General features: G+C 35.3%; 1 protein-coding gene across 3 annotated transcripts in view; it reads left to right on the top strand.

The window, feature by feature from the left end:
* The window catches only part of LOC149779370 (uncharacterized), an 85,847-nt gene extending 71,647 nt beyond the window's left edge, over positions 1 to 14,200 (top strand). For all 3 annotated transcript variants that reach the window (XM_089940002.1, XM_089940000.1, XM_089940001.1), the window contains exons 9-10: positions 5,287 to 5,390; positions 12,036 to 14,200. In XM_089940002.1, coding sequence (XP_089796128.1) covers positions 5,287 to 5,390; positions 12,036 to 12,159 — 228 coding nt within the window. In that variant the 3' untranslated portion in view covers positions 12,160 to 14,200. The remainder of the gene's footprint in view (positions 1 to 5,286; positions 5,391 to 12,035) is intronic.
* The last annotated feature ends 321 nt before the right edge of the window (positions 14,201 to 14,521 follow it).

The following is a 14,521-nucleotide window of genomic DNA, read 5'->3' on the forward strand; positions in this document are numbered from 1 at the left end:
GTCAACTAATTGCATCTAATAACACCGCCAAGCCCAGAAAACATGTTGGCAGCTTTCGTTTATTGATGTTTATGAAATTGTGAGAATCTTTTATCAACCACCGCATTGCCAGCTGATTGGTTGTGTATGCAGTTAAAGAAGAAACACATGTCGGCTATTGTTGGAGCATTGATTCTATACAGAATTAATTGAAGACAATCACAAAGACAACTTACTGGCTTTACTCATGGACTAGTAATAAGTAACATTTCCAATAATGTTTATTTTGGCATAAGACTTCAAAAACCTGGTGAAATTGTCACATTTCAGAAGCTAAGCCACGATTGTATTATATTCGAATTCATAAGTGAATTCTTCCACAAAATGATAGTAAACGTTTTACACACTATTTCTCTTACTTTAAAAAAAAATGTATTTTTCCGGGTACGAGAAAAATACACGTACATGTATTTAAAATTTCAGGAACCATGCCACAATCGTATTATATATCGTATTGTATTCAATTTCATACACGATCTCTTCCCCAAAATGATAATCAATTTTTTTTGTGCGCAAAGTGCAGAGAATAAATTGCGTTTGTGAACTTGCTTTTCCATAATGGTAAAATATTTTTATAAAAAAATAGGAAATTAATAATGAGTTCATAAGCAAACCCCATGCACGTGTAAAACCCAAGAACTAAGTGCAGTAGGCCCGCAAACGTCACGAGTTACTTTTATATATTTTTTTTAGAGCTGAACGCATGAACAATTTCATACTCTTTCAATTTCCAGCTAATAAAGCGGACATTATTTACTGGTCAACTGATTGCGTCTAATAACACCACCAAGCCCAGCAAACATGCTGGCGGCTTTTTTTACTGGATCAGTAATAAGTAACATTTCAGATAATGTTTCTTTTTGGCATAACACTTTAAGAACCTGGTGATATTGTTAAATTTCAGAAGCTACGCCACGATTGTATTATATTAAAATTTATACGCAAACTCTTCCCCAAAATGATAATAAACGTTTTACACCCTATTTCAGGAACCACGCCACGATCATATTAAATTGGAATCCATACGCGATCTCCTCTCCATAATGATACTAATGTATTTACACACTATTTCATGTACTTTGAAGATTTTTTTTCTTCATGTGCGAATATATGAAATTTCAAGAGCCACGCCACGATTGTGTTATATCCAAATTCGCGTTAAATCGGGGCGCGTTATAGCGGGGTTCCACTGTACTTATATATAAGCCAAATAATTTAGGAAAAAATAAAGGCCTAGAAGGGGGGGGGGTCGGCTTCTCTGTGGGCCAATGTCTAAACTCGACTGTTTTTAGGTCTTTTTGTTGACTGCTGTAATGGCTGTAAATCTTGGGACATGAAACAATATTTTGTTCCGTGTCCTAAGACATGGGCATATAAAAAAGAGTAACTTTCGGTGACCCGACAATTATTAAACTGTTATACAGTGCTATGATTGATTTTGTTATTATTTTGCATGTGCATATTGTCTGATTTCTCCAACACGATGTTAAATAAAGGTAAATGCAGACTTCATAATTTGCGGGCCAGTTGAGTTTACCAGGGAGACCATGCTGAACTATTATGTGCAGTACTTACACAGTGCAAAGCGTGCATAGCGTCACTTAAATTCTTACTAATTCCCAAACATATTAGATGCAGATTTTGCTTTATTCATTGTTTCAGACAACATTTCAGCTAGTCCTAATAATAGCTGTTTTATTTATGTTGAATCATGCGCTCAAGAGTTACTCATTTTCAATGATATAAGCGATCCTACAAATGGAGGTAATATTTTTAAAAAGGTTTGCACGTTTAATTGTACCTATGAACTTTTCAAAAGCCAAGTAGGGAGACTGAATAAAAAAAGTTAGAGATTGGGACCTAAATCGGGAGGTTTTTCGTGGCGTTTTTATAGCCTTGTTTTCACTAAATATTGATCTATCTTCCTGGTCCAATATGCATGAAATTCACAAAAAGACTCGCCATTTTTCTCTGTGAAGTGCCCTATTTTCAATTTTCATATTCTGGTCAGCTGTGGTCAAACTGCACAATAGCTAAAGATTAGTCTTAAATAAGCAAGCAAGAAAGCCAGTGTGACTAATTAAAAGTTAATCCTTATCCATGCAACTATTTTGTGAAAACAATTGGCTCTCTGCCGTAATTCAAAAACCACGTTCTTCACTATTGTGTGTTACGCAGGCACCAGCAATTGATTGGCAAATAAAGGATGGCAAATAAAGGATTCCCAATTTTGTTGAACTAAAGGTACGAAAATAGCCAGCCTCATGGTACCTTACATGTGGCAGCTATTTTCCCCTCTTTGTATACCCGACCATATTCCCTTATTGTCAACTCGTAAAGCATTTAGAGCATTTAGTATTGTTTATTATAAAACATGTAGTCTGGATTAGTTTTTTGAGGACACATTTGCTGCATGGTATGTATTTTCATTCCTTCTTTTAACGATGGTAATTATCATTGGTATATATGGTATAAAAATGCCATGTGTTCACTCATGTAAATTTCCTTCGTGGGAATGGCGCTATAGCAGATGGAGTTAAAGCATTCGTGGTGATCATTCTTGGGATTGAAATTAATTGTGGACAATTTTATTGTTGTGGTTTACTTTTTTGTTCTGGTTTAGTTTTATATGTAGAGGTAAAAAAATCAGTAATGTACGTGAATAATGTTTAAACTTAACATTCTATTTAGCGAAGAAGCGAATTCTTTATAATAAAGTAATTATTTCGTCAAAACAATAATTCACAGGTGATACAACAGAACAGGACTTTTCTTGTTTAGAAGAAATGAAAATCAAAGACATAATATAATCATCGGGAGTTCTCTGCAAAAATCAGAAGATATTATGAAATTGGGAGGTATGCGTGGAGTGACCCCAAAAATTGGGAGTTTTTTTCCCTCTTGGTGTGAAAGTGTGGTGTAAGGTCACTTACATCAAAGCAAACTACAACTCAGCATTTACGGTATTAGCATCGAACCATATTGTTTGTTTGTTGTGTTGCCATACTGGGATTACATTTTAATGAGTTAGGTATTTACAATTTCAAAGCAATGTAAAAATGTAATTACCGGTGCGCTGATATAAATTATCCAATGCAATAATGCATGAATAAACAATAATCGAGTCAAAAGGAAGAGGTAGTGTTTTAGCAACTTGCGAATGCTAAATTCTTGTCATCGTTCAAGAAAATTATACAATAATCTAAATTAGGCAGAAACAATAAGAAAACAGAAAATTAAATAAATTACTTTTCAAACAAGTATATATCATTTCTTTTTAATAATCATGCACACCAAAGTATACATGTAATTTTTGTAAAATATAACTTTGCCTAAATAAATGCATTTAGAACAGGACTTTTCTTGTTTAAAAGAAATGAAAATCGAAGACATACCTTGTGCATCTTGAGATGTCTCGAAGTTGTAGGTCAGCTTATATGCGGGTCATGTACTTTTTAGTGTTTAATTTACCTGTTCAGTGTGGGGGTCGGCGTATACGCGAGTATATATGGTAGTTGGTCCAAAATAAAAACTGTTCCATTGCTGTCGTATTGTCAGTCTTATAATAATAATAATAATAAAATAATAATAATAATAATAATAATGGCTTTTATTTAGAGAAGGTATCTCAGTTAGTTACAGGAATGACTCTACCTTGAACCCTTGTGTTATGTACAGTATATACAGTACAGTGTGACAACAGTTCGACTTGACACTACAGAATTTAGTTACAATGAAAATCAAACCAAGTTTCAAGCTTGTAATACATGAGAATCAGTGAGTACATAACAATATATAAAATATATTGTTTTGAAAAATTCATTTGTAAAAATGATGAATAAGCAGAGAAAAGCAAGAGGTATTTATTTTTCTTGGACCTGCTTTCATGTCTTAAGATTTCATCGATTTAAGATATTGATTTTGAAAAAAAGAAATGCTGTTAGCCTGCCTTATGTCACTGGGAACAATGCTGCATTCAGTGGACCAGTATATCAAAAGCTCTTTTAGAACAATTCCTTTTTTGGCATAATGTAACTTTCACTTCTAACAGACCTTAAATTTGGAGTACTGTCAGCATGTCTTTGGTGAAAGATATTGTGTAGGTAGACAGGAATGGCTTTTCTCGATACTTCATACATCATTTTGGCTTTGTAAGAAATATTCTTTCATATATTGGTAAAAATTTGTTTATATAATTCACTGCATCTTGACAATTATTTTTTTACATAGATCCAGAATTAAATGGCTTTCCCTCTTTTGGAGTTTAAAAATTTTTGTTATGTTTAAATTAGAGGCATTGATTCTGTATTTGTCATGTAGTGTTTTGATCAAAGACAACTCTGTACTGGTCATGCAGTGTTACAATCAAAGGCAATTTCTGTACTTGTCAGGTAGTGTTACAATCAAAGACGTTTGTGTACTTGTCAGGTAGTGTTACAATCAAAGAAAATTCAATACTTGTCACATAGTGTTACAGTCAAAGACAATTCTGTACTTGTAGTGTTACAAAGACATTTCTGTACTTGTCACATAGTGTTACAATTAAAGACAATTCTGTACTTGTCATGTAGTGTTACAGACATTTCTGTACTTGTCACATAGTGTTACAATCAAAGACAATTCTGTACTTGTCATGTAGTGTTACAGACATTTCTGTACTTGTCACATAGTGTTACAATCAGAGACAATTCTGTACTTGTCATGTAGTGTTACAGACATTTCTGTACTTGTCACATAGTGTTACAATCAAAGACAATTCTGTACTTGTCATGTAGTGTTACAGACATTTCTGTACTTGTCACATAGTGTTACAGTCAAAGAAAGGAGCTCATTTAAAAATCTTACCACTCAGGAATATGAGGTGGTTTCAGCATGCATCAGTTAAAAAGAAGAAATAATCTTATCTTGATTTTCTTTAAATTTTGTTTTGGACAGTAGGGCTGCAAGCCCTTAAAGGGAATCTTGTTTGAGTCTTCTGGTAGGGAGCACATGCATGAGATAATTGCTTCAGCTGAGATGATCTGTGGGTTAGAACTTCGCCCAGCATATGATTTTGATTAATGAATGTTCGACTATGTCTGGGAGAGGAATTATTAGAACTTATCCATAGTTTCTTGTTCAAATAGACAGTTGTATTGAAACAAATTAAAGGTGATCACATATTTTGCTTTAATGAGTACTTTATTGGAAAGTTGACATGAAATCTCCTTCTTATTCACTTGTTCATCTTTTTCTACATTTTTTAAGGGAGGATTCTTCCTATGGTTGGAGTTACCTGAAGGTTGTGACTCAGAAAAAGTGCTAAGGCATGCTGTTGAAAAGTATAAAGTTAATTTTATACATGGAAACAGGTAATAGGTTTATTTTGTTACTGAAATATTTCTTAACCTAAAGAACAAGTACAATACATTTTAGAATTCCAACTTGAAAAATGTCCAGATATGTGAAAATAAAGATGGTTTTGTCAGTTGTTAGCTCTTGATTTATCAGTAGTTAACAACAGCTGATTTTCTAGTTAGGAACAGCCAGTCCATAATAGTTTACTAGTTGGACATAGAACACATTTAATTTTACTATATGTTCTCTACATTTGTTTCTCATTACTGACCTTTCCACTGTGTGACAATCAATGAAAATCATATGTTAATCTAAAATACCTTCAAAGATGACTTCACAGTGAAGTTCTTGTCAAATGTTGACCTGCTCTTTTTTTAGATGCTGGACTGTCAACATAGCAGCATGTAAAAATAACACAGATTTCACTTCCGGATCATCACCAAGGCCTTATTACTCACTGTGCACTGCTGCTGAAATACAAGAATAAACAGTTACCTTTAAATCCCTACCAAAAATGCATAAATAAAACTCTTCTATCACCACCAAAACGAGACAGGAAAAAATGTTCTAAAAATAGATGAACTACATTCATGGGTAATGAACTGGAAGTATTAATTGTGACCTGATTCCAGTTAAAAACAGCCAGTCCATAATAGTTCACTAGTTCAGAACAGCCAGTCCATAATAGTTGACTAGTTTAGAACAGCCAGCCCATAATAGTTTGCTAGGTAGGAGCAGCTAACTCATGATAGTTTATTAGTTAAGAACAGTTGTTGTTGTTGTAGGGTTTAACGCCATTTTTCAGAACAAGATAGCTCTAGGCTATACATGGTGGCCAGTATAGCTGGTGGAGGAAGAACTCTGGAAAACCCAGGAAAGAACCACTGACTCACGAGAAGCTACTGGCAGGCTTTTTTACATACCCACGTTCTAAGCCAAGTCTGAGACTCGAACCAATGCAGACAGAGGTGAGATGACAGTGATCCAGAATGGTGAGTGCTTTAGACCACTCAGCCACTCGGGGCCCCAGTCAAGAACAGTTGAGCATAGTTAAGTTTGATTAGTAGTCAAGAGTAGTTGGATTGTTATATCACAGTGGACAAGAGTACCTTGACTTGGTTGTGGCACTGAAGCTAACAAGATCACATTAGTCAAGGGTACCATTAATTGACTCTTGCTATCATTGTAGCTAACAGGTGTTTGCAGTTAATGTTACAGTGTCCAAGAGCACACTGTTCTTAATATTACATTAACGTATGGTGGTTGGATGTTTGTCACTTAGAACACTTGGTAAATTAAGAGTACAAAATACTTAATATTAAATTACACTGGACAACAAATTTTTACAAAAGTCATGTTACTGAAATAAAATTAGTCAATTCTTATCAATTTTTATGTGCTGAACACGAATATGACAGTCAAATTGCAAAATTGGCTCTAGTTTTTTTGTAATCTGCAAGAAATTAATGTTTACATAACGAAATGCATTCCAATAGTAAAAGGTCAACTGTAATAGCCTACCTATAAAAAATCAAGTCATTGACTACATCTTAGATTTCTTCGCCTGTCTCTTGTACAGCTGTTCGGGAGCATCTCTGAGGAGTGTCCAGCAGTAGTCAGCCAGCATTGTAGTGGACCATTTTCCCTGGTATCTTTGTTCCATTGTTGCGATATCTTGATGAAAACGTTCGCCGCGTTCATCACTAACAATACCACAGTTGCTAGGAAAGAAATCCAAATGGGAATGAAGGAAGTGAATCTTTAGAGACATATTGCAGCCAAGTTTCTTATACTTCATCAACATGTCTTCTACTAGTTCCTTATAGTTTTCTGCCCTAACATTTCCAAGGAAGTTTGTAGAAACTAGGCGAAAAGCATTCCATGCTTGTTTCGCGTCACCTTCCAGCAAGTTGTTGAACCGGTCATCTTTGAAAAGCTCTCGAATCTGAGGACCCACAAAAACTCCCTCTTTAATCTTTGCTTCGCTGAGTCGAGGGAATTTTTCATGCAGGTATCGGAATGCTGGCAAAGTCCGGTCAATGGCTTTCACGAAGTTCTTCATCAAACCTAGTTTGATGTGAAGGGGTGGTAGCAAGATTTTCTGAGCCTCAACCAGAGCTGGGTGTTGGATATTCTTCTCTCCAATGGCTACATTCTGCCTGTGAGTCCATTCCTTCCTCATGTAGTGCATTTCCCTTGCTCGGCTATCCCACTCGCATAAGAAACACATGTATTTTGTATATCCTTGCTGCAGTCCCATTAAAAGGGCAACTACCTTCAAATCACCACAGAGGTGCCAGCTGTACTTGTTATACTCAATGGAATTCAGTAGCTGCCTTAAGTTATCGTATGTCTCTTTCATGTGGACAGCATACGCTACTGGAATAGATGGAAGAATGTTTCCATTGTGCAAAAGCACAGCCTTGAGACTCAGTTTCGAAGAGTCCACAAATAGTCTCCATTCTTGTGGGTCATGAGTGATTGTTAAAGCATTCATGAGGCCCTCAATATCGGAACAGAATATCAGATTACTTTCCTTTCTGAAGAAAGGCTCCAATTGCTGGTGGCGCTTTCGATATGCAGTAATTGTGACATCTTCTTCTAGAAGATTCCATTGTTGGAGTCTTGATCCTAGCAATTCTGCCTTGTTCTTTGATAAGTCCAAATCACGAATCAGGTCATTTAGTTCTTCCTGTGTTATTCTGTGTGGGGTTGATGATGCACCACAGTGAAAATCTGGATCACTGCATGCTGATGGACCAGGAGAAGAACAGGTCGACTCACCTTTGTCTTCGTCAGATGAATCAAGCGAATATTCTGCTGGAGGTTCTGGAATAGGAAGTCCCTCACCATGTGGAACTGGTCTCAATGCAGACGGAATGTTTGGGTAGACTATTCTCGACTTCTTTCGCTTCGTTATTCCGCCGGAAAGAGGAGGAACCAAGCAGAAGTAACAGTCATTTAGGTGGTTGCTTGGCTCTCTCCACACCATTGGGACTGCAAACGGCATTGATGACCTTTTGCAATTCAACCACTGTGAAAGCTGTGTTGTACATGTAGCACAGCATATATGCGGAGCCCAAGGCTTGTCTTGGTCACCAACCTTGCATCCGAAGTAAAGATGATATGCCTTCTTCACTTGAGAATTGATACTTTTCTTCTGGTTGGCAAATGTCACTTCCCCACAAATATAGCAAAAATTGTCCGCGGTATTAACACACTTTCGAGGCATTACTGTTCTTTATTGTACGTAAATGGATAAAATAATAAGTTTTATGTAACAGTAGCTTGAACTGTCTCGCACAACGTCTAAAATATTTTAAATGCTGAACCTATCTGATTGGGCTTTATATAGTACACTGCTTACGTCAGCTTCAGCAGCCGCCTGGCATTAGTATAATAGGCCTACACATGTATAGTACACTGCTGACGTCAACTTACTTCAGCAGCCGCATGGCATTAGTATTGCATTGCATCAGAAAATGATGCAATCAACTGTGGATGATGTGAGCATGATGGTATTATGCAATGTTACATCATTATTCCGGATGTTGCTGCAGTCCTACTGGAGAAATTTACACAGTGAAACATAGAAAATGAGGTATATGAATATCTTCAAAACGAGAGCCAATACAAATTTTTCACGGTTATATTCGTGTTCGGCACACCAAAATACTACAGATTAGGGCCTTTTCAAGTCAGTAATGATTTCACTGTTGACCAGTGTTATCCAAGGGTAGTTGACTGTCTATCAGAGTGGATTAGAACAGCTTGCAAATCAAGAGTACCAGACACAATAATGCAGTACCCAGCGTTAGTTGGCTGTTTGACTATTGGAGTGGCTTTGAACCAATGTCAAATTAAGAGTACCAGATGCTTAATACCACAGTAGCCAGTGTTTGCATTTGCAGAAGATTTTAGTATGTGCAATAGGGTTTGTTTTTTATTTTACCCTTTAAGAGTAAATAATAGTCACATAAAGAGCAAAGTTTTCTTTCAGATTGAAGCATTAACTTCTGCTGCTTTTTTAGATCTACTTGAAACCCTCACTAACTACTTGAAACCATGTGTAATTATTCCTTCATATGTCATATATACTCACTTACTACTTGAAACCATGTCTAATTATTCCTTGTATATACCATATATACTCACTTACTACTTGAAACCCTGTGTATTTATTCCTTGTATATACCATATATACTCACTTACTACTTGAAACCATGTGTAATTATTCCTTCATATGTCATATATACTCACTTACTACTTGAAACCATGTCTAATTATTCCTTGTATATACCATATATACTCACTTACTACTTGAAACCCTGTGTATTTATTCCTTGCATATACCATATATACTCACTTACTACTTGAAAACCTGTGTATTTATTCCTTGTATATACCATATATACTCACTTACTACTTGAAACCATGTCTAATTATTCCTTGTATATACCATATATACTCACTTACTACTTGAAACCCTGTGTAATTATTCCTTGCATATACCATATATACTCACTTACTACTTGAAACCCTGTGTATTTATTCCTTGTATATACCATATATACTCACTTGCTACTTGAAAACCTGTGTAATTATTCCTTGCATATACCATATATACTCACTACTTGAAAACCTGTGTATTTATTCCTTGTATATACCATATATACTCACTTACTACTTGAAACCCTGTGTATTTATTCCTTGTATATACCATATATACTCACTTACTACTTGAAACCCTGTGTAATTATTCCTTGCATATACCATATATACTCACTTACTACTTGAAACCCTGTGTATTTATTCCTTGTATATACCATATATACTCACTTACTACTTGAAAACCTTTTGTATTTATTCCTTGCATATACCATATATACTCACTTACTACTTGAAAACCTGTGTATTTATTCCTTGTATATACCATATATACTCACTTACTACTTGAAACCATGTCTAATTATTCCTTGTATATACCATATATACTCACTTACTACTTGAAACCCTGTGTATTTATTCCTTGCATATACCATATATACTCACTTACTACTTGAAAACCTGTGTATTTATTCCTTGTATATACCATATATACTCACTTACTACTTGAAACCATGTCTAATTATTCCTTGTATATACCATATATACTCACTTACTACTTGAAACCCTGTGTAATTATTCCTTGTATATACCATATATACTCACTTACTATTTGAAACCCTGTGTATTTATTCCTTGCATATACCATATATACTCACTTACTACTTGAAACCCTGTGTAATTATTCCTTGCATATACCATATATACTCACTTACTACTTGAAACCCTGTGAATTTATTCCTTGCATATACCATATATACTCACTTACTACTTGAAACCCTGTGAATTTATTCCTTGCATATACCATATATACTCACTTACTACTTGAAAACCTGTGTAATTATTCCTTGTATATACCATATATACTCACTTACTACTTGAAACCCTGTGTATTTATTCCTTGCATATACCATATATACTCACTTACTACTTGAAAACCTGTGTAATTATTCCTTGTATATACCATATATACTCACTTACTACTTGAAACCCTGTGTATTTATTCCTTGCATATACCATATATACTCACTTACTACTTGAAACCCTGTGTAATTATTCCTTCAATATACCATATATACTCACTTACTACTTGAAACCCTGTGAATTTATTCCTTGCATATACCATATATACTCACTTACTACTTGAAACCCTGTGAATTTATTCCTTGCATATACCATATATACTCACTTACTACTTGAAACCCTGTGAATTTATTCCTTGCATATACCATATATACTCACTTACTACTTGAAACCCTGTGTATTTATTCCTTGCATATACCATATATACTCACTTACTACTTGAAACCCTGTGTATTTATTCCTTGTATATACCATATATACTCACTTACTACTTGAAACCCTGTGTATTTATTCCTTGCATATACCATATATACTCACTTACTACTTGAAACCATGTGTAATTATTCCTTGCATATACTGTATATACTCTTTTATATGTCAGATCCAGCTGCAGATGGCATAGAACGAGGTCTGCCATCACGTGATGTGCTGGCAGATCTGAATCTATGCAGTTTGTTTAGTGTAATTAGTAGAACAAACAACATAGACCCTAATCTGCCAGTGAATTTTGTAACAGCAGATCAGTGTTTATTTTGTTTGCAGTTGGACCAACTTAGAAACAAGTGACCGCTTTGGTGTTCTAGTGGTTAGAGTGTCCGCCTTGGATGCGGGAGGTCATGGGTTCGATCCCTGGCCGAGCCATACCAAAGACTTACAAAAATGGTACTAACAGCTGCCTCGCTTGGCACTCAGCATTAAGAGGTTAGTGTTAGTACTGGTCTGCCTGGTGTCAGAATAATGTGACTGGGTAGGACATCAATCCACATGTCTGCGTCATGATACCTCAGTGCTAGACATCACTAAAAACTGCCACACTGCAGACATCATAGTGATATGACTGAAAAATTGTTAAAAGGTACATTAAAAATCCAAATTACACACACACACCAACTTAGAAACAGGTATAAAGGTGAGTCACATAAATTAATTTTGACATGTTAATGTATAGTGATGTCATTGTTTTATTTCAGTACTTCTCCAACAGGACGTTTCCGTAACTTTGCCAGGCTATCCATTAGTTACTGTGATAAGGAAGATTTGGTAACAGGAGTTGAGAGGTTCTGTGCAGCTCTCAAAGATGTTCTGTCTATGTAGCGCCTGTACTGTCAATAAAAGCAATAAAAGTTATCAAACAGATTTGCAGAGGTTTATTGACAGTAAGCTTTTGCCAGAGAGGTTTATTGACAGTAAGCATTTTTGCCAGAGTTTTATTGACAGGAAACATTTGCCAGAGGTTTATTGACAGTATGCATATTTGCCAGAGGTTTATTGACAGTAAGCATTTGCCAGAAGTTTATTGACAGTAAGCATTTGCCAGATATGATTCCTCATAAAAAATGTATTCAAGATTGCATTCTCATTGTGTGTATGCAGATGCAGCATTTATAGCATATATATATATATATATATATATATATATATATATATATATATATATATATATATATATATATATATCTCATTTGAACTATGGAAGTATTGTAATGGCTCTAAAATAACCATGAAGGATGTTTTATGCAATTATAAGTATATTGATTCCTCAATATAACACTCTTAAAGGTAGTCTTAAAAGTGTACCACTTCATAGACAATAGAGTCTTAAAAGTGTACGACTTCATAGGCAATAGTCTTAAAAGTGTACCATTTCATAGGCAATATTCTTAAGTGTACCACTTGATAGGCAATAGTCTTAAAAGTGTACCACTTCATAGGCAATAGTCTTAAAAGTGTACCTCTGCATAGGCAATAGTCTTAAAAGTGTACCACTCATAGGCAATAGTCTTAAAAGTGTACCATTTCAAAGGCAATATTCTTAAAAATGTACCACTTCATAGGCAAGTCTTAAAAGTGTACCACTTTATAGGCAAGTCTTAAAAGTGTACCACTTCATAATCAATAGTCTTAAAAGTTTACCACTGCATAGGCAATAGAGTCTTAAAAGTGTACCACTTCATTGGCAAGGGGGCATAACACTAGGGTTTGCTATGAGCAAGGTTGTTGTTGTAGGGTTTAACGCCATGTTTTGAGCACACGATAGGCTATACATGGCGGCCAGTATTAATGGTGGAGGAAGAACCCGGAAACACCCCGGAAAGAACCACCGACCCACGAGAAGCTACTGGCAAGCTTTCTCATATACCCACATTGGCTGAATCCGAGACTCGAACCCATGCAGACAGAGGTGAGATGGCAATGATCTGTAATGGAGAGCGCTTTAGACCACTTGGCCGCTCAGGGCCCCGCTATGAGGAAGGTAAAGTAAGCTAGAGTAATATGTAATTCTTTGATTTTGTACTTCTCATCTAATACAAAAATTTAAAAATGACAAGGAAGCACTTAGGATATTTTAATGAAACCATAGTTAAATATTGTCTATATTCATTGTATTTTATACCATGGGCATGCTCACTGCCTAAAGTTCAAGGTCAATGGTAAGGGCAAATGTAATTTTGTGACTTGCATCTTTGGCAGAATATGGTATATGGTGTAATATTTGAACCATGGAAGATATTCTAATTAAATTTAATGCAATTAAATATCATGTATAGATGGTGTGTTGCATACCATAGCTATGCACCCTGTCTCAAGGTCAAGGTGACTGAAAGGGAGACTGTACTTCTGTGACTTACATCTTTGCATAGAGTATAATTTTTGAACCAATGAAGTTATTGTAAGGCAACGTTAGCCAGTTAGATATAGTTGGTGTTGCATACCACAGAAACATCCTGTGCCTCAAGGTTGAGATCCTGGCAAGGGAAAATATAAATCTGAGATCTCAATCCATGTATGAGAATAACCTTTAAATCTATCAAGATATTTCCTTGAAACTTTAGCATTGTTTATATCTTCCCAGTTTTCTTATCCAGACTTTTAAACTCAATAAATATTTTGATGAAACTTTACCCAGGTCTACACCTTGCACCTTAATATGTAATTTGTCAAATCCCTAGACCAAAGGTGAAGGTCATTAGTAAGGAAAAGGTCATAATATAGCGTATCATATTATATTGAATGAAATTTTAAAAATATTTGAAAAGTATTCATGTTGTTGTTTCTGTGTGTCACATGATTGTTGCTTTGGTTGTTTTTGATACGGAGGAAAATAAAGCAAAGTTCATGATCCCTTTCCCTGGCAGGTTGTCTTTTTGTGTTTATTTACCTCAGACATTCATGATTTTTCTCCAATTTAAAGTTGAATTTTGCTTTTCTCCCAACTTGAATCATATTTTTCTAGATATAGTCCATTTTTTAATATCATCTCCAATCCAGTTTTTTAAAATCGGTCTGTCTGGTTCCATTCTGCAACGACCCTTGTAAAATTATTCGTTCCATATATTAGTTCGCACATGACTCGCATAAAGAGTTTTCTGATTGGTCAAAAGTTCAAATTCATCCAGTGAATATTCGTGTAATGGAAACTGATGGCAATGGAAAGAAGAAGCATGCTTGCAAAACA

This window comes from Sinohyriopsis cumingii, chromosome 17 (genome assembly GCF_028554795.1).
Source record: "Sinohyriopsis cumingii isolate HCF-2022 chromosome 17, ASM2855479v2, whole genome shotgun sequence".
Lineage (NCBI taxonomy): Eukaryota > Metazoa > Mollusca > Bivalvia > Unionida > Unionidae > Sinohyriopsis > Sinohyriopsis cumingii.